The following is a 20429-nucleotide window of genomic DNA, read 5'->3' as shown; positions in this document are numbered from 1 at the left end:
CACACACAGTCAATTGGATGAGTCTTCATTGCTGACCTCATCTGGTGCTGAAAGTTGAAGAGAATGTTAGCTTGGTAACTTCTTACATGTGAACTGTCATGTATAAAATATGAGTCTCACCCATCTGTGACGGCGTTGGTTGGGTCATGTGACAAGCCATCTAGCACAACCATCAAATTTATTAACTTGTTGAACAGAGAATTACAAAGAAAGTAAAATATCAGAAAAGTAAGCATTTTTTCCACAGAATTTATTGGATTTTCATAGGCAAAACTGGAACATTTGACAAATAAAAGAAGCTTGAAATAGAGCGCGTGCAGCAGAGGATTCTGGGAAGTCAACGTACACTAAAATAAAATTTTTACATCTTGCTGCTGTGATGAAAAACATTTTCTATTCGACAATAAAACATGACGATGTTGTCTTTCAACTTTTTTTTTTTTTTAAACACCAAACAAAAAACATCACTGGCTGTGACAGGAAATGACATCACCGCATCATCTGTGGTAGCGTCCCCTCTCTTTGTCCCGGTCTCGGTCCCTGCCGCGCTCTCGCTCGCGTCGAGGCGCGGCCCGCTCGCGGTCACGCTGTCGCTCTCGTTCTCGCCGACTGCTCACCACCGCCTGCGTCCGCCGCAGGAAGTCGTCCACGCGCATGTCGTAGTCGTGCTGCGCGGGGAACACAAAGAAGACTCCGATGAAGACAGAATGTCCTTTTGTCATGAATGGATCAAAACTGAATGGGCGTAAGAAAGGTTAGACACGCCCCCAGAAAGTGGATTTTTTTTTTAAATCTTCACGGCAGAACTAGAAGAGACTCACTGGGCTGGAAGCAAAGGCACGATGTTGCGGCACAACTCGCTGTTTGTCTCTGAAGCGAGGGGGCGGAGCCTCGTGCTGGGGCATGGGGGGGTGGTGGTGGTGGTATGCCTGGTGAGGAGGGGGCGGCGCATGGTTGTGATGGTAGTAAGGTGGGTGGTGGTTGGGGGGCTGCTCCACACCGGGGTACGTCACCTAAAGATGTCATATGGGAGTCAATTAAAGACGCAGACCTTCATTTCAACAAATGGAAAGTACCAATGCCTGCCAAGGAGGCGGCGGTCCCACGTTGTGTTGATAATCTCTCATGTAGTAGTAAGACTGACAGGAAACAGGGAGCGAGCGTTACGAGTGTCGCTAACAAGGACGTGGCGGCGGCACAAGCAAAGCACTCACCCCGTTGAGGAAAACGTCTCGTCTCACATTGGAGAAGCGCCTGAAAAAGCCAGAAGGCAACACGACCACAGCAGAAATAAGAAGCTTTTGACGTTGATCTTTATCACCGCTAGACTGACTCCGCCCACTCACCTGTCCGCCGGCTGGTTTCGCGGATCCTGGATGAACCCTGGAAATGAATTCAAATAAGATTCTTCTGTTAAGTTGCAACACAGGTGTGTGGGACCCAACGACTAACTACACAATGTCAAAGAACATTTCAGCCTTGTTTTTTTTCCCTTCCACTTTCATGTCACAACCTGGTCGCTGGTTGAAGTCTGGGCACTCGACTCGAGGTCGCTTCCTGCCATGAAGGTCGTACTCTTCAAGACGACGCCTACGTGGGACAAGTTGACAGGTAAGACATCCACACACACGCTCGCTTGTTGTCACACACATACAGCAGCATTAGAGTGACATTCATTTAACAACGCTTTCCACAGGAAACCAATTCTCTGAAAATACTACAACTCAAGACAAACACCAAGTCGTCTTACTGGTCCCCAGATCTACTAAGATGTGGCGGGGTCTATCTCGTTAGTCCCACTGGCCCCAGAGTCTGCCTGAAATGATGCCGAGACTACCTAGTATGTCCTACTGGCCCCAGTCTACCTGAAATGAAGCAGAGTCTACCTAGTGTGTCCTACTGGCCCCACAGTCTGCCTGAAATAATGCAGAGTCTACCTAGTATGTCCTACTGGCCCCAGAGTCTGCCTGAAAAAATGCAGTGTCTACCTAGTGTGTCCCACTGGCCCCAGAGTCTGCATGCAAAGTCTACCTAGTTAGTCCCACTGGCCCCAGAGTCTGCCTGAAATGATGCAGAGTCTACCTAGTGTGTCCTACTGGCCCCACAGTCTGCCTGAAATGAGACTGAGTCTACTTAGTATGTCCTACTGGCCCTTAAGTCTACCAAGATGTTGCAGAGTCTACCTAGTGTGTCCCACTGGCCTCAGAGTTTGCCTGAAATGATGCCGAGTCTACCTAGTGTGTCCCACTGGCCCCAGAGTCTGCCTGAAAAGATGCAGAGTCTACCTAGTGTGTCCTACTGGCCCCAGAGTCTGCCTGAAATGAGACTGAGTCTACTTAGTATGTCCTACTGGCCCTTAAGTCTACCAAGCTGTTGCAGAGTCTACCTAGTGTGTCCCACTGGCCCCAGAGTTTGCCTGAAATGATGCTGAGTCTACCTAGTGTGTCCTACTGGCCCCAGAGTCTCCCTGAAATTACGCAGAGTCTATTTAGTATGTCCTACTGGCCGCAGAGTCTGCCTGAAATGAAGCAGAGTCTACCTAGTGTGTCCTACTGGCCCCAGAGTCTGCCTGAAATAATGCAGAGTCTACCTAGTATGTCCTACTGGCCCCAGAGTCTGCCTGAAAAAATGCAGTGTCTACCTAGTGTGTCCCACTGGCCCCAGAGTCTGCATGCAAAGTCTACCTAGTATGTCCTACTGGCCCCAGAGTCTGCCTGAAATGATGCAGAGTCTACCTAGTGTGTCCTACTGGCCCCAGAGTCTGCCTGAAATGAGACTGAGTCTACTTAGTATGTCCTACTGGCCCTTAAGTCTACCAAGCTGTTGCAGAGTCTACCTAGTGTGTCCCACTGGCCCCAGAGTTTGCCTAAAATGATGCCGAGTCTACCTAGTGTGTCCTACTGGCCCCAGAGTCTCCCTGAAATTATGCAGAGTCTATTTAGTATGTCCTACTGGCCCCAGAGTCTGCCTGAAATTATTCAGTCTACCTAGTGTGTCTTACTGGCCCCAGAGTCTGCCTGAAATGATGGAGAGTCTACTTAGTGTGTCCTACTGGCCCCAGAGTCTGCCTGAAATGACGCAGAGTCTATTTAGTATGTCCTAATGGCCCTTAAGTCTACCAAGATGTTGCAGAGTCTACCTAGTTGGTCCCACTGGCCCCAGAGTCTGCCTGAAATGATGCAGAGTCTACCTAGTATGTCCGACTGGCCCTTAAGTCTACCAAGATGTTGCAGAGTCTACAAAGTTGGTCTCACTGGTCCTTAACGTTACCTAGACAGTCTGTTACCTAGAACAGACCAATTGTATGGTCTGTTCCACCAGTCTCCAAGTCTACTTAGTTGGTCTCACTGGTGCCCAAATCTGGATCCCACTGTTCCCGAAGTCTATCTGATTGCTGCCGAGTCGTGTTCCACTGGCTCTTTAGTCTATCTGGATGATGCAGAGTCCTACCTAAGCGGTCACCCTGGTCCCCAAGTTTACCCATATAGTGTCGCTGTTACCTAGTCTGTACCACTGGTCCCCAAGTCTACCTGGATGATGCCGAGTTTACCTAGTCAGTCCCACTGGTCCCTAACGTTACCTGGAGAGTCCCTAATTATATGGTCTGTCCCACTGGTCCCTAAGTCTACCTGGAGGGTGTCAGGTCTACTTAGTCGATCCTACTGTTCCACAAGTCTACCTGGAGGGTGTCAGGTCTACTTAGTTGATCCCACTGTTCCCCAAGTCTATCTGGATGCTGCCCAGTCCATCATGTCTGTCCTGCTGTTTCCTAAGGCTACCTGGAGAGTCTCCAATTCTATCTAGTCTGTCCCATCACCCCCTAATTCTGCCTGGATGGTGCAGAGTCTACCTTGTCAGTCCCACTGGTTCCCAAGTATACCTGGATGCTGCCGAGTTATGTCTTTCCGGCTCTTTGGTCTACCTGGATGCTTCCTAGTGCATCTTGTCTATCCCGCTGGTCCCCAACTCCATTCTGAGACCATACAGTTTTCATTTTGTCTCCATGATTGTTACCTTTACCTAGTTGGTCACAGAGTTTACCAAGTTTGTCCCACTGGTACCCAAGTTTAACTGGATGGTTCTCAAGTCTATGTAGTCACTAAGTCCAAGTCTATTTGTGGGCTATTTCTTGCTCTTCCTGATGGTTACATTTCCCAAAGTCTACCCAATTATTACCAGTAGTCCCCAAGTCTTTTCGGTCAGTGCCTTAGATTACCCAGTTTGCCTCCACGATTGTGACCAAGTCTACCCAGTTGGTCCATGAAATCACCCAGCTTGTCTCACTGGTTCCCAAGTGTATTTCCTAGTTCATCTTGAGAATGTTTCCAAAGCTATGTAATAATAATAATGTCATAACAACAACAACTAACAAAACATATCAAATATTGGCGTCAACATACCGCTTTTGAGGTAAATGTGGACTTTCGATTTTATCCGTCCATGATAAAGGATTTTTAAATAAACCCTCTTAATTGGAAAAGATGGAGGTGTACTGATGGTTTTGGTGGTGCAGTCCTGTCAGAGAATAAACAAAGCCCAACCCGTGGTAAAGAAGACCCGCCTCTGCAGACTTTGTCGTTTAGTCCTTCAAATACACACTTACGGTAGTTCGTTAGAGAGCAACACACACACCCAACAACAACGTCCTTACTAAGCGTGTGTGTGTGTGTGTGTGTGTTGGCCTGATAGAGGGGGACACCAGGGTTTTTAAACTGTTCTCCCATGTGAGGGGTAACTGTATCAGTCCCATTCCTAAAAGTCCATCTTTTACGCAATTACCTGATTGAACAATTTGTCACCCCCTCATCGGATCGAGTCCAGTGGACCACCCCCCGCAAACATGACCAACCTGCCCTCTTTTCCAAAAAAAAAAAAGAAGAGAAACAGTCCATGGAAGATCACAGTCCCTCTCTGTTTAAGCTCCCTTTCCCCATCCTGCTTCCTTTAGTCCAGCCAATGGTGCTCGTCCTTTCTGCTTTTACTCTGAAAGGGTCAGCAACGGTCCATTTAGATGCCAAACATTTAGCTAATTTCACCTTCTTATGACTTTAACTCCTGCAAAGGAAAAAAGTTAAACCATGACTGTTAGCTGAGCACCACCTCAGCAACGTCAACTTCCTGCCTCACTCATCAACTTTGAACCAAGATGTTGGACGCAGAGCGAGGCGTCACTCCAGCGGAAAACTCCAGACTGGGAGAGCAACAATGACACCGACCAGATTCGGCTCAATGCTAGCCGGTGGCTAAACGCAGCGGGGGTCTTCGATGTCCGGCAGCAGGTGGCGCCACGGTTGAAGCAGGAGCAGAACAACAGGAAGTGGGAGGAGGAGCTTGGCGTTTGGCTAACCTTCCCGGTTCCCGCAGAGGTGGTCGGCCACGAGGCCGTGTGGCAGACGGGGTCCGACGCTTGTGACGAATACGGCTAGCCACCCGGTGAATATCTACGCTTTCGTCCAATGGAAACAGCAAACACAGCTGGCCGCCGATGTCCGGCTTGATTTCCTGAGAAATGACAAAACATTATGATTACGCTGCTTGGAAGACACAAAGAAACAAAACAAATGTGTTATTTTCTTCAAGGCTGACCTGTCCATCACGACCAATCTTGACTGGCTTGTTTTCATTCCAGGGATTTAAAAGGTGAGTTGTCTTTGTGAACGGAAGTTCTCGTCTGTTGAGAATATTCAAAGATGTGAGGACACCACTAGGGGGCAGTGCTGAAGAACCCTGACCAGAGTCTTGTATAAAGAGAGTGTGGCCAACTAAACAACAGGCGCCATGTTTGCTACCAGGGACGTGTGCGGCTGTGCCCAGATACATGCAATTGTTGTCATTTTAACGTTAGTTTTTCTGACTAATTAAACCATTTCCTGAAAGTACAATTTGCGGCCGTATTTGACATACTATGTTGCTACATTCCTGCAGTGTTTTGTGACCAGCCCGCTGTCTGTGCAATAAATGTTTAAAAAAATAAATAAATAAAATGCAGAACGACCAAAAACTAATATATTGCCTTCATTTTGTCAAAATCTTCATTAGCTTTGGACCAACAATCACAGAGAAAGTGTGACTTTTGTGTGAAGTATGTCAACTGTGGTGTCTGCCTCCAATGTATTTGTAATCACTGTGTGTATCGCTCATTATGTATTATTCTAACTTTTTTGTAACATGCTAATAAGTGTGTACTTTTGTACTTATTTCCCCATATTTCTGCACAATAAGTCATATATGGTAACACTGGTGAGCAGTAGAGAATATGGAGTCATTTTTGGTCAACAACAATTGGAATTGGGGGTTAAATCACCAAAAATGATTCCCGGGCGCAGCCATCGCTGCTGCCCACTGCTCCCCTCACCTCCCAGGGGGTGAACAAGGGGATCAGTAAATCATTAATGAATTTGCCTATGAATTTAAATATTTTACTTAAAAGTAAAAAGTAAAAAATTTTGGATTTTACTACTGTTTTTTACGGAAAAAACTTGGCAGCTTAGTTGCCAGACTTTTACTGTAAAATATATGGTGATTTTTTTAATAAGCATTATTTTTACAACATATTACTGTAAATAGAAATACAGTACCGCTATTTAATTTTATTTTGGCATCTTGGCTGCCAGTTTTTACCATAATAAAATGTGGTACCATAAAATCATCAATCGTGGATTTTACAGTAAAAAAAAAAAAAAAAAACTGACAGCTCAGTCGACAGAATTTTACTGTAAAAAAAAAAACACATTGGTCTTTTTTTTTCAACTTACAGTAAATATGCTGTAAAAAACTTTTACAGTAAAATCTATTGGTCATTTTTATAGTGTACAATTTGATGGATAACTTGCTTTGAAATCATAAGTTAAGCAGATATTTAAGTATTTATTTGAATCTTGGCCAAAAAAGTTAGATAATATAATATTTGTGGCAATAATGGACACTATTTTTCTCCCCGTCAAACTAGAAAAAAAAACCCTAATACCTTTAGTAAGAAAATAAGAAAGTAAAGAAATAAAATATAAGGTATTTTATTGACACACATTATTTCCAGGCTTTTGCGGGCCATATAAAACGACGTGGAGGGCCAGGTCTGGCCCGCGGGCCTTGAGTTTGACACTTTTGCTTTAGTGTATTCATTTGTTCTGTTCTTATTTGTATTAGCTTCTGTGTGTTCTCTTCTGAACAAAACGCAGACGTTGTGTTGTGTATTTACCTCGCACAAGACGCTGTAATCGGAGACTCTCCGGTGTTTGCAAAACTTCACTTCCAATAATTGTCTTCTTTCCGGGTTGTGGGAAAAGCGATGTGAAAGCTTTCCACAATTATTGCGGGTAAAGCTGCTCCATTTTTACACAGCGAAAATGAAGGACGAAGCATCCCAAACACATAGGATGAGCTCAAAGTTGGTAGTAGTCACGCAAGAGCCTTCCGACCAATCATTGAGGAGATTGCCATACTCTATTTATACACGACCCTGACCCTGACACCTTTGGGCTGAACATCACTAATGATGTCAATTCTGGAATGAGTAGTTCGCTGCTCAATTATTGCCTACCTGCACAGCCAATCGATCTTAAAGACTCCACCCAGCATCTTGGCATTCATGCCAGCAGGAAGAACCCAGTGAATGGGAGATCCGCCATGCTGAGACTCAGAAGCCAAGCGAGCAACACCTAAAAGAGCGGATGATGGAAGAAGCAACCTTGAAGATCCAAAACACCAGCGTTCATTTAGTGCCTGACTTTGTCCATCCATTTATCTCACCTTGGAATTTTCCGCTCTCCCGCACAGAAAAGACGAGGATGACGCTGCGAACCGAGCGGAAAGCTGCGTTGAGTTTCTTCTCATTGACAGGCAGCGTGGACCAAACGCCCTGAAGAACATCATGTGTGTGTTAGTGAAAGTGGCATTAAGCTTGGAAAAGAATAGCCAGCATGTTTGCATACTTTAGCTTTAGCCAGAGAGACGTTCTCGTGGTTGTTACTCTTGATGAGGAAGAAGCGGGCGTCCTCCATGATGTAACGGAAATCTGGTACAAACAGGAAGAGGGTCACTATGGCTGCAGCACGAGGCGAGGATGCTGAATGACAGGAAGTAACGGACTTACTTTCCATCCCTTTGGAGACAGCTCGTACAGACGACGACAGCTTGTCACGTTTCTTCTCTGAACCTTTTCCAAAAAAAATGACAGACTTTGTTAGAAATTTAACAGGTGTACATTGGAGAAAGCATGCTGTCGTTGCCACGGTTACCTGAGGCGTCAGAGCCTGAGGCAGAGCGCGCCGAATCGCCATCATCGGAGAAACTGATGGAGGACCCAGAGCGGGAATCGCCCGCCTCACTGCGGGTATCATAGTCGTTACCCTCGCCTCGTCGTTCGTACTCCACCTCTTCCTCCTTCTCTCCATCCTCATCTTCCTCCTCCTGTTCATCCTCCTCTTCGTCGCCTTCCTCCTCCTCTTCCTCGTCCTCCTCCTCCTCCCCTTCTTCTTCTTCATCCTCTTCCTGTTCTTCTTCTTCGTGAGAGGCAGCAGGGGACGAGCTTCCTGATCGCTGCTCTGAACCATACTCTGGGGCAACCTCGTTTTCTGATCGGTTCTCCCCGGGACGGTGGGAGGGGCTTGTGCGACGCTCGCCACGCAGATGCTTCTAAACATGCAAAAAAAGGAGCAGGGATAAAGATAGGCTCTGACACACTTGTGACCATCTAAACAAAACACACTTTGGGATTCCAGGTGCCTCAATAACTAGAGATGTCCGATAATGGCTTTTTTGTAGATATCCGATATTGTCCAACTCTTAATTACCGATTCTAAAATCAACCGATACCGATATATACAGTCGTGGAAGTAACACATTATTATGCCTAATTTTGTTGTGATGCCCCGCTGGATGCATTAAACAATGTAACAAGGTTTTCCAAAATAAATCAACTCAAGTTATGGAAAAAAAATGCCAACATGGCACCGCCATATTTATTATTGAAGTCACAAAGTGCATTATTTTTTTTAACATGCCTCAAAACAGCAGCTTGGAATTTGGGACATGCTCTCCCTGAGAGCGCATGAGGAGGTTGAAGTGGGCGGGGTTGGGGAGGGGGGAGTAGCGGGGGTGTATATTGTAGAGGCCTGGAAGAGTTAGTGCTGCAAGGGGTTCTGGGTATTTGTTCTGTTGTGTTTATGTTGTGTTACGGTGCGAATGTTCTCCCGAAATGTGTTTGTCATTCTTGTTTGGTGTTGGTTCAGTGTGGTGCATATTTGTAACAGTGTTAACGTTGTTTATACGGTCACCCTCTGTGTGACCTGTATGGCTGTTGACCAATTATGCTTTGCATTCACTTGTGTGTGTGAAAAGCCGTAGCCTTAGATATTATGTGATTGGGCCGGCACGCAAAGGCAGTGCCTTTAAGGTTTGTTGGCGCTCTGTACTTCTCCCTTTAAGTGTACACAGTGGCGTTTTGAAAAGTCATAAATTTTACTTTTTGAAACCGATACCGATAATGTTGAAACCGATACCGATAATTTCCGATATTACATTTTAAAGCATTTATCGGTCGATAATATCGGCAGTCCGATATTATTGGACATCTCAATAACCAATAACTGCAGGCAGGGGGATTCCACCCAAACGACAACGGTCTCCCTCCATTGTACCTTTAGAACGTCTTGTCAAAGTTAACACGATAACAATTTACTTCAAAACGACACAACTATTTTTGGATGCGCCCTCAATCCATATTGTGCCAAGTTAAAAGCTCCGGCTATTTGGGTTTTATTTGGGTTTCGATGGGCTGAAACCAGAGACGCGTGTTCCAAAAACTTGGTCTACTTGACAGTCGTCGTTAGCATTGCGTGTCCACCATCACTTCAAAGGCTTCAAAGGCTCACCGATGTCAAGTGGAACTGGATGAAAGTGCATCCTAGAATCAGCAGAGTTCTAACGGCAGTCGTGTGAGCATTAAGTGGCTTGCTGGTTCTGGTATATCTCACTTCAAATTCTCACCATTATGAAGATGTGTTATTGATAAGGCAGGCGAAAAAAAACCCGCTGTTCTACAAAAAAATGTGTCGACTTGACTGTCACAGGAATGATATGGTAGCGCCAAAACTAGCTGCAGTATTGTTAGCATTGTGTTACCCTTAACCTGGAAACGGACGTCCCGCGTGATGACTACCTTTATCATTTGCCACAAAATAATAGAAAATAAGACAAATACTACACGTGTAACACAAGAATAAGAGGCAATGTAGTGAGGCACGGCGTGGCGAGGGATGACTGTATTGAATGGCAAGTTTAGCTTCAAAAGCCCTAGCAGGTCGCTCTCTCCACAAGACCAAAATTATTTCCATCTACTGTTGCGAGTTGATTTATCACAGAGAAAGGGGGAGCCACTTATTAGCTGCTAGCAGCTAGCTTCTCCTCCACTTCTTATTAGATCAACCAACATACTCTCAATAGCAATTGCTAAATGGGTTGTCGACTGATTTTAATGAAAAAGTGTGATCGCCTGTGGCTAATATTGTATTTGTTTTGAGTCCCCTCGTTGACTAGCTGGCATTACTTCTATACCCAGTGTGGAGACACTCCCCTAAGTTAACAATAATAACCTCTATTACAGCAAACAAACCGCATGTATTAGTATATCTGCTATCACAATCAAATGTCATGATCAAGTATTAGGACAGTCCTAAAAATGTAACACTCCGAGAGCAAGCAGGAGCAGGCATGCTCGCTAAGATAGTGTGCGGGTACTAGACTGGCCTGCCTGGAGTCCAGTCCCTTTGAAAATGTGTGGCGCAATTTGAAGCCTAAAATACCACAATGGAGACCCCGGACTGTTGAACAACTTGAGCTGTATATCGAGCAATAATGGGAAATAATTCCACCTTAAAAGCTTCAAAAATTGGTCTCCTCAGTTCCCAAACGTTACTGAGTGTTGTTAAAAGGAAAAGCCATGTAACACAGTGGTAAAAATGCCCCGTGACAACTTTTTTGCAATGTGTTGCTGCCATTAAATTCTAAGTTAATGATTATTTGCAAAAAATAACTTTCAGTTTTAACATTAAATATCTTGTCTTTACAGTCTATTAAATAGAATATAAGTTGAAAAGGATTTGCAAATCATTGTATTCTGTTTTTATTTACGAATTACACAGCGTGGCAACTTCACTGGTTTTGTTTTTTTGTAATTTAATCGTTTGACAGCACTAACCTTAACGACTACCGTTTTGAAAATGTTGGGGGGGTGCAACTACCTCCGCCATCCCCTCAGTCTAGAGCTGTCCTATCTAGTCCTGGGCATGAACTGCTCAGACGAAAAGCGAAACATCTTCTACAACGATCTGAACAGTCCACTTGTGGTCGTGTTCATGCCCTGAGAATACAATATGTACTGGATGAAGAAGAATGTTCACAGGCTAGACACGAGTCTTGTGTCATTTAAAGAGCAAAAGAAGTCTGGTCAGTACCTGATTGACACCTGCCAAGTCTCTGGGAGAGTGTTGACGTCGAGCGACCTCGCCTACTCGGCTCCGGGTGGCGTCTCGCGCTCCTCTACGGCTCTTTCGCTCCTCGTAGTAATCGCCACGGTAGCTTCCGCGGCGGCCATGTGGACTGCTTGCCGGCCTCTTGGAGGACGAAGACGAGAGAGGAGCGCCTGAGCCTCTCTTATTGCTGACGGATGACCTGGAGGGCGTGTGGCTAGAAGAGGTCCGCGGCCTCTTCCGATTGTGGCTGTCTGAATGTTGGCTCTTTCGCTTGGCTCCTAGAACGACGGCAAAAAATGTTAGAAGAAAAAAGTACAAACAGAAAGTGCAGGTAGAATCTTAGCAGAGGATGAGCAGTACCTTTCTTGTCTGTGACATTTCGCTCGGTTTCGGGGTTGTAAAGCTCATCATCGTGATCTGGAGCTTCTGTCAAAATATCTTCCAGAACGTTGAGCTCGCCCTCTGCCATTTCACAAAGTAAACACGATTATGTGAAATTAAGCTTTCCATTTGCAATAAAAGTCAACAGTCATTTGTTGCTGCACAAAATGAGATTGAAGCAACATAAAAGTTAGTTTTTGCGCTAGTCAACTAATCATAATAATAGATTAGACCCCCCATCCAACGCCCTTGACGTGAATCCCTTAAGGGTGATGGACAGCGCCTGAAGAGCTGCAGCCTGCCGCCGTAGTCTCCACTCCCTCCCCTCTGTTGCTAGTCTCCAGATGTATGTTGTAATATGTATATGTGCTTTGCTATGGAGGTTTTTCCCCACTCCACACTGGGTCCCCTTAGGAGCCCAGTATAGATTGCATTTTTTATTCATCCTTCCCCCAGCGTTTACATTTTCCCCATCTTTTACGGGGCGGGGCGCCTTGTGACGACCCATCAGCGTTCCTGTTCTGTAACCCTGTACACCAGTTGTGTCAAAGTCAAGGCCTGCGGGCCAGATCCGACCCGCAAATTAATTACAGGTATCTATGGCCACCGGGATGTTATATGATTAGTATTAGAACCGGCCCGCAGGCCACAGCTGCCTGCTGCTGTTTTGCACGCACCAATACTCCATCAGTGTTGGCGCTAGGAATTTTCAAGATGAAGTCCCCGGGACCGCATTTTGATAATTCCTAGCGCCAACACTGTCATAAAAAGGGGGTGCCACACTACATTTTTTTTGGTCCACTTTTTTGTAACCGTTTTGAAAACAAATGAAAATGTATGCATTATCCTGTTATATCTCACATTCTATATTGTGTTTTGGAAAAAGGTTGTCATAAACGTTACTTTATTCATTAAAAAAAATAATATAAAAGAAAACAATGTTTTATGCATATGAAAATGTATAGTATATACAGTATATATAGTAGAAGCATTTAAGTCCAATCTTAAAACTCATTTGTATACTCTAGCCTTTAAATAGACCCCCTTTTTAGACCAGTTGATCTGCCGTTTATTTTATTTTCTCCTCTGCCCCCCTCTCCCTTGTGGAGGGGGGAGCACAGGTCCGGTGGCCATGGATGAAGTGCTGGCTGTCCAGAGTCGGGACCCGGGGTGGACCGCTCGCCTGTGCATCGGTTGGGGACATCTCTGCGCTGCTGACCCGTCTCCGCTCGAGATGGTCTCCTGATGGCCCCACTATGGACTGGACTCTCACTATCATGTTGGATCCACTATGGACTGTACTTTCGCTGATATGTTGGATCCACTATGGACTGGACTCTCACTATTATGTTAGATCCACTATGGACTGGACTCTCTCACTATTATGTTAGATCAGGGGTCACCAACGCGGTGCCCGTGGGCACCAGGTAGCCCGTAAGGACCAGATGAGTAGCCCGCTGGCCTGTTCTAAAAATAGCTCAAATAGCAGCACTTACCAGTGAGCTGCCTCTATTTTTTTAATTTTATTTATTTACTAGCAAGCTGGTCTCACTTTGCCCGACATTTTTAATTCTAAGAGAGACAAAACTCAAATAGAATTTGAAAATCCAAGAAAATATTTTAAAGACTTGGTCTTCACTTGTTTAAATAAATTCATTAATTTTTAAATAAGGACTTTGAAGAAGAATCCCTGTGGGATGCAGAAACTGGCAGAGAAATTTTCCGTGCAACGTTCATATTGTTGTTACTCAGCCAGCGTTTGTGGGTCCGATGGACCCGTTGCATTTTGTGGCTTTTAATGCCTCAAAATCAAACACTTTTATGTTAATATACTGAACAGATGCTTACCTTATCCCAATAAACATCTGTTCAGTATTTTAACATAAAAGTGTTTGATTTTGAGGCATTAAAAGCCACAAAATGCAACGGGTCCATCAGACCCACAAACGCTGGCTGAGTAACAACAATATGAACGTTGCACGGAAAATTTCTCTGCATCCCACAGGGATTCTTCTTTTGTGTTTCTGCAACATTGTTTGTCAACACTGTCTGCTCTCATTTTCTCGCACATTTGACCCTCTGATGTTCCGTGTACCTACACTCTGTCCTCCTCCTGTCTAGGCCTGCTGAGTGTGTGTGTGTGTGTGTGTGTGTGTGGTACACAGAACATCAATTTCCACACTTCTATTAGCCCCGGGTCCAGTGGACCCGGACCTCTTATATGTAATAGAAATGTGTAGAGGGGGTGTATGGTGTGTGGTCATTAAATGTGTATTCTGATATATGTTCTTCACAGAAAATGAATCAAAGTCAGTGAGTCTCAGTTTGAAAAAATAATTAATTGTATCATTTTTCTTTTAATAAAAAATGAAAACGGGTCCCACAGACCACACAAGGGTGGTGTTCGGGTCCGTGACGACTGACACCTTTGAAATCATACCAACAGACAGAAGATTCTTAAATAAGGATTTTGACACGTTCAACTATGTTGTTGTTTCTTTCAGGTTAAATCAGCCAATGTGACGTAGGATCAGACATTATTCAATCTGTTATATAAAATGTGACACGATTTTGCTAGTGAAGTCAAATCATTTTAGTGGTAGATGTTATTAACATCATTCTCTGGTCGGGTCACCGGCGGTTGAAGACAACAATTGCACCATAGCAGACAAGGTCCGTGGTAAAACCAAAAACGAATGTTTGTAGGCGACACACATACCTAGGAATCACCAGTTAGAGGTCAACAACCTGATTTGTAATTAGCAACACCAGCTTCGTCAGAACAAAGAGAAGCTAATAGCTAAGAGCTAACAAGGCTAACTCCAACACTTCAGCTTACCTTTCTCCTCGCGGCGGTCAGCCGCCATCTTAGCCGCTCCGACGTCTCCTGCCTCCGACCCTGGTACCGGTATCGACACGAACAGGTTTTAAAAAAAACGATAACGAAAGTTACAATTGAAAAATATGAAGAATGGACTGAGAGCTACGGTGAGAAAATAGAAGGCTGTTCGTACCGGAAGTGAGTAACCTGGGGACTTCCGGTAAAACGGCGACGCAAACGTGGACAGAGAGCTAAATACACAACTAACATCAGAGACTAATTTAAAAAAGTAACTTGTAATATTATGTTTTTAATAGTTTTGTGTTGTAGTTACTTAATTTGTATGTACATATTTTGAAAAAAAAATTACAAAAGAAATGCTTATTTGTAATTTTTTTTTTATATATTATTTTTTATCATCATATTTTTATTGAAATAAAGTTGAAAAAAATTAAATTTGTGTTTTGTTTTAAATATGTGCTTTTTGGATTTACACTGTATGAAAAACAATTTTAAAAGGAATTTTACCTTTGTAATCTCATTGTACTATTGGCTAAGTTTTATATTCATAAATGTAAGTTTGTCAATACCCGACCTGTTTTTTGTGCCTTTAAAAAAAGAATTAGAACTCTACGTTAAAACACTCTCTACCTCTAACAACCAAAAAGCTGTGAAAACGATGATGCTGTGTTCCAAATGTAAGTTATTTACTGAAATTATTTTGTAATATATATATATATATATATATATATATATATATATATATATATTGCATTCTATTTTATTTACTTTGAATTTACAACCCCCTGGCCCTGTTTTGTACTGTTTTTGTACTTACTTTGATAATTATTTCTCAACTGTTTGTAAATGTTGAAATTTATAAATAAAGGTTTAAAAAAAAACAAAAAAACAACTACCATCAGAGACAAATTTAAAAAAGTAACTTGTAATATGATGTTTTTATTAGTTTTTTGTTGTAGTTACTTAATTTGTATGTACATATTTTGAAAAAAAAATTACAAAAGAAATGCTTATTTGTATTTTTTTTTTATATTATTTTTTATCATCATATTTTTATTGAAATAAAGTTGAAAAAAAATAAATTTGTGTTTTGTTTTAAATATGTGCTTTTTGGATTTACACTGTATGAAAAACAATTTTAAAAGGAATTTTACCTTTGTAATCTCATTGTACTATTGGCTAAGTTTTATATTCATAAATGTAAGTTTCTCAATACCCGACCTGTTTTTTGTGCCTTTAAAAAAAGAATTAGAACTCTACGTTAAAACAATCTCTACCTCTAACAACCAAAAAGCTGTGAAAACGATGATGCTGTGTTCCAAATGTAAGTTATTTACTGAAATTATTTTGTAATATATATATATATATATATATATATATATATATATATATATATATATATATATATATATATATATTGCATTCTATTTTATTTACTTTGAATTTACAACCCCCTGGCCCTGTTTTGTACTGTTTTTGTACTTACTTTGATAATTATTTCTCAACTGTTTGTAAATGTTGAAATTTATAAATAAAGGTTTAAAAAAAAAACAACTACCATCAGAGACAAATTTAAAAAAGTAACTTGTAATATGATGTTTTTATTAGTTTTTTGTTGTAGTTACTTAATTTGTATGTACATATTTTGAAAAAAAAATACAAAAAAAATGCTTATTTGTATTTTTTTTTTTAATATTATTTTTTATCATCATATTTTTATTGAAATAAAGTTGAAAAAAATTAAATTTGTGTTTTGTTTTAAAGATGTGCTTTTTGGATTTACACTGTATGAAAAACAATTTTAAAAGGAATTTTACCTTTGTGACCTCATTATACTATTGGCTAAGTTTTATATTCATAAATGTAAGTTTCTCAATACCCGACCTGTTTTTTGTGCCTTTAAAAAAAGAATTAGAACTCTACGTTAAAACACTCTCTACCTCTAACAACCAAAAAGCTGTGAAAACGATGATGCTGTGTTCCAAATGTAAGTTATTTACTGAAATTGTTTTGTAATTATATATATATATATATATATATATATATATATATATATATATATATATATATATATATATATATATATATATATATATATATATATATATATATATATATATATATATATTGCATTCTATTTTATTTACTTTGAATTTACAACCCCCTGGCCCTGTTTTGTACTGTTTTTGTACTTACTTTGATAATTATTTCTCAACTATTTGTAAATGTTGAAATTTATAAATAAAGGTTTAAAAAAAACAAAAAAACAACTACCATCAGAGACAAATTTAAAAAAGTAACTTGTAATATGATGTTTTTATTAGTTTTGTGTTGTAGTTACTTAATTTGTATGTACATATTTTGAAAAAAAATTACAAAAGAAATGCTCATTTGTATTTATTTTTTTTGTATTATTTTTTATCATCATATTTTTATTGAAATAAAGTTGAAAAAAATTAAATTTGTGTTTTGTTTTAAAGATGTGCTTTTTGGATTTACACTGTATGAAAAACAATTTTAAAAGGAATTTTACCTTTGTGACCTCATTATACTATTGACTAAGTTTTATATTCATAAATGTAAGTTTCTCAATACCCGACCTGTTTTTTGTGCCTTTAAAAAAAAGAATTAGAACTCTACGTTAAAACACTCTCTACCTCTAACAACCAAAAAGCTGTGAAAACGATGATGCTGTGTTCCAAATGTAAGTTATTTACTGAAATTATTTTGTAATATATATATATATATATATATATATATATATATATATATATATATATATATATATATATATATATATATATATATATATTGCATTCTATTTTATTCACTTTGAATTTACAACCCCCTGGTGCTGTTTTGTACTGTTTTTGTACTTACTTTGATTATTATTTCTCAACTGTTTGTAAATGTTGAAATTTATAAATAAAGGTTTAAAAAAAAAAAAAAAAACTACCATCAGAGACAAATTTAAGAAAGTAACTTGTAATATGATGTTTTTATTAGTTTTGTGTTGTAGTTACTTAATTTGTATGTACATATTTTGAAAAAAAATTACAAAAGAAATGCTTATTTGTATTTTTTTTTATATATATAATTTTTTATCATCATATTTTTATTGAAATAAAGTTGAAGAAAATTATTTAAATTTGTGTTTTGTTTTAAAGATGTGCTTTTTGGATTTACACTGTATGAAAAACAATTTTAAAAGGAATTTTACCCTTGTGACCTCATTATACTATTGGCTAAGTTTTATATTCATAAATGTAAGTTTCTCAATACCCGACCTGTTTTTTGTGCCTTTAAAAAAAAGAATTAGAACTCTACGTTAAAACACTCTCTACCTCTAACAACCAAAAAGCTGTGAAAACGATGATGCTGTGTTCCAAATGTAAGTTATTTACTGAAATTATTTTGTAATATATATATATATATATATATATATATATATATATATATATATATATATATATATATATATATATATATATATATATATATATATATATATATATATATATATATATATAAATATTTTGCATTCTATTTTATTTACTTTGAATTTACAACCCCCTGGCGCTGTTTTGGTACTTACTTTGATTATTATTTCTCAACTGTTTGTAAATGTTGAAATTTATAAATAAAGGTTTTAAAAAAAAAATTTTTTAAATACCATCAGAGACAAATTTAAGAAAGTAACTTGTAATATGATGTTTTTATTAGTTTTGTGTTGTAGTTACTTAATTTGTAAGTACATATTTTAAAAAAAAATTACAAAAGAAATGCTTATTTGTATTTTTTTTTATATAATTTTTTTTATCATCTTATGTTGAAGAAAAAAAATTGCTAAATACACAAATACCGAGTGAGTTGGTGTAAAAGAGATACAATAATTTACATTTTATGGCTAAACAACATATCATAATTATGAATAATACCACAGTGAGAAATGAAATGGTCCAAAACATCGACATTATTTTGAAAGCTCCGTAGAGGAAACAGCTCTCACCGGAAGTCCACGTCAGTTTCGTCGAGCCGTACTAGGAGTGGCGTCTCAGCCGAACTGGGTTGTTTGTGGGTTTCGCACGATCCCTTCACACGCACGTCCGATGGCGGACGAGAGTACGCGCAAAGCCGTGTCTCAGATCCCGCTGCTGAAAACGCACGCAGGGCCACGGGACCGCGCGCAGTGGCCGCAGCGTCTGAAGGAGGAATATCAGGCTCTGATCCACTTCGTGGAACAGAACAAGGCGGCAGACAACGACTGGTTCCGCCTGGAGTCCAACGCGGACGGCACGCGTTGGACCGGCACGTTCTGGTTCATCCACGAGCTGCTGCGCTACGAATTCCGCTTGGAGTTCGACATCCCGGTGACGTATCCGTACACGGCGCCGGAAGTGGCGGTGCCGGAATTGGACGGGAAGACGGCCAAGATGTACCGCGGCGGGAAGATCTGCCTGACCGAACACTTCGCGCCCCTGTGGGGCCGCAACGCGCCGCGTTTCGGCCTGGCCCACCTGATGGCGCTCGGACTCGGACCGTGGATGGCCGTGGAGATCCCGGACCTGATCAGCAAGGGTCACGTGATCCACAAGGAGCAGCAGCGCAACGTGGAGTGACGCTAATGACGCGTGGACACTTTTCAGTTTTCAATATAGTTCCAGAACTATCAAAACACATTTAAACCATAACAAAATAAATGTGTTATAATCCAAACTGTTATCATGTTCTTGATTCAAGTAGAGTAAAATATAGGGATGTCCGATAATATCGGCCTGCCGATATTATCGGACGATAAATGCGTTAAAATGTAATATCGGAAATTATCGGTATCGTTTTTTTTTATTATCGGTATGTTTTTTTTGTTTGTTTTTTTTTAAATTAAATCAACATAAAAAACACAAGATACACTTACAATTAATGCACCAACCCAAAAAACCTCCCTCCTCATTCACACAAAAGGGTTGTTTCTTTCTGTTATTAATATTCTGGTCCCTACATTATATATCAATATATATCAATACAGTCTGCAAGGGATACAGTCCGTAAGCACACATGATTGTGCGTGCTGCTGCTCCACTAATAGTACTAACCTTTAACAGTTAATGTTACTCATTTTCATTAATTACTAGTTTCTATGTAACTGTTTTTATATTGTTTTACTTTCTTTTTTATTCAAAAAAATGTTTTTAATTTATTTATCTTATTTTATTTTATAATTCTTTTTTAAAAGTACCTTATCTTCACCATACCTGGTTGTCCAAATTAGACATAATAATGTGTTAATTCCACGATTGTATATATCGGTTGGTATCGGTATCGGTAATTAAAGAGTTGGACAATATCGGAATATCGGATATCGGCAAAAATCCATTATCGGACACCCCTAGTAAAATAAATATGTGCACTTAGCCCAGCAGGTTCAAGTAAGCCGACTTGAAAGGCAGCATATACTTAGCGAGGATGCTACGTCATAGTGACGTCATTAGCACAGGCTTGCGCTCACAAGGGTCCTGTCTGGTCTACAGAGTTGCTGTGAAATCAGACAAACTTGTGAAGTGAATTAACTAATATGTTTTGCATATGGTGAATGTTTATATTCATCTTGGAGGAAGCGAACCACCAGGTTTAAGTAAATAGTAGCTGTTAGAGCAGGCCTGGGCAATTATTTTGACTCGGGGGCCACATTTAGAGAAAAAAAATGTGTCTGGGGGCCGGTATATCTATTTTAAGGA

At 40.5% G+C, this 20429-nt stretch overlaps 2 protein-coding genes across 2 annotated transcripts; one reads left to right on the top strand and one right to left on the bottom strand.

The window, feature by feature from the left end:
* Positions 1–224: 224 nt before the first annotated feature.
* Positions 225–14886, bottom strand: ythdc1 (YTH N6-methyladenosine RNA binding protein C1). Its single transcript, XM_062030915.1, has 16 exons — positions 14692–14886; positions 11832–11933; positions 11454–11749; positions 8238–8634; positions 8093–8155; positions 7932–8014; positions 7750–7858; positions 7541–7658; positions 5587–5671; positions 5348–5502; positions 1514–1590; positions 1347–1383; positions 1215–1254; positions 1077–1139; positions 822–1013; positions 225–668 (listed from the first exon to the last, which is right to left on the bottom strand). Exons 1-16 carry the CDS (start codon positions 14717–14719, stop codon positions 498–500), a joined length of 2016 nt encoding a protein of 671 aa, XP_061886899.1. The 5' UTR covers positions 14720–14886; the 3' UTR covers positions 225–497.
* A 3806-nt stretch (positions 14887–18692) lies between these two features.
* On the top strand, positions 18693–19400 carry ufc1 (ubiquitin-fold modifier conjugating enzyme 1). Its single transcript, XM_062031925.1, has one exon. The coding sequence runs from the start codon at positions 18804–18806 to the stop codon at positions 19311–19313; it is 510 nt and encodes a 169-aa protein (XP_061887909.1). The 5' UTR covers positions 18693–18803; the 3' UTR covers positions 19314–19400.
* Positions 19401–20429: the final 1029 nt, after the last annotated feature.

The sequence above is a fragment of the Entelurus aequoreus genome, linkage group LG21 (genome assembly GCF_033978785.1).
Source record: "Entelurus aequoreus isolate RoL-2023_Sb linkage group LG21, RoL_Eaeq_v1.1, whole genome shotgun sequence".
In the NCBI taxonomy this organism is placed as follows: Eukaryota; Metazoa; Chordata; class Actinopteri; order Syngnathiformes; family Syngnathidae; genus Entelurus; species Entelurus aequoreus.
The sequence above is the reverse complement of the archived record's forward strand: the minus strand, read 5'-3'. Positions and strand labels throughout refer to the sequence as shown.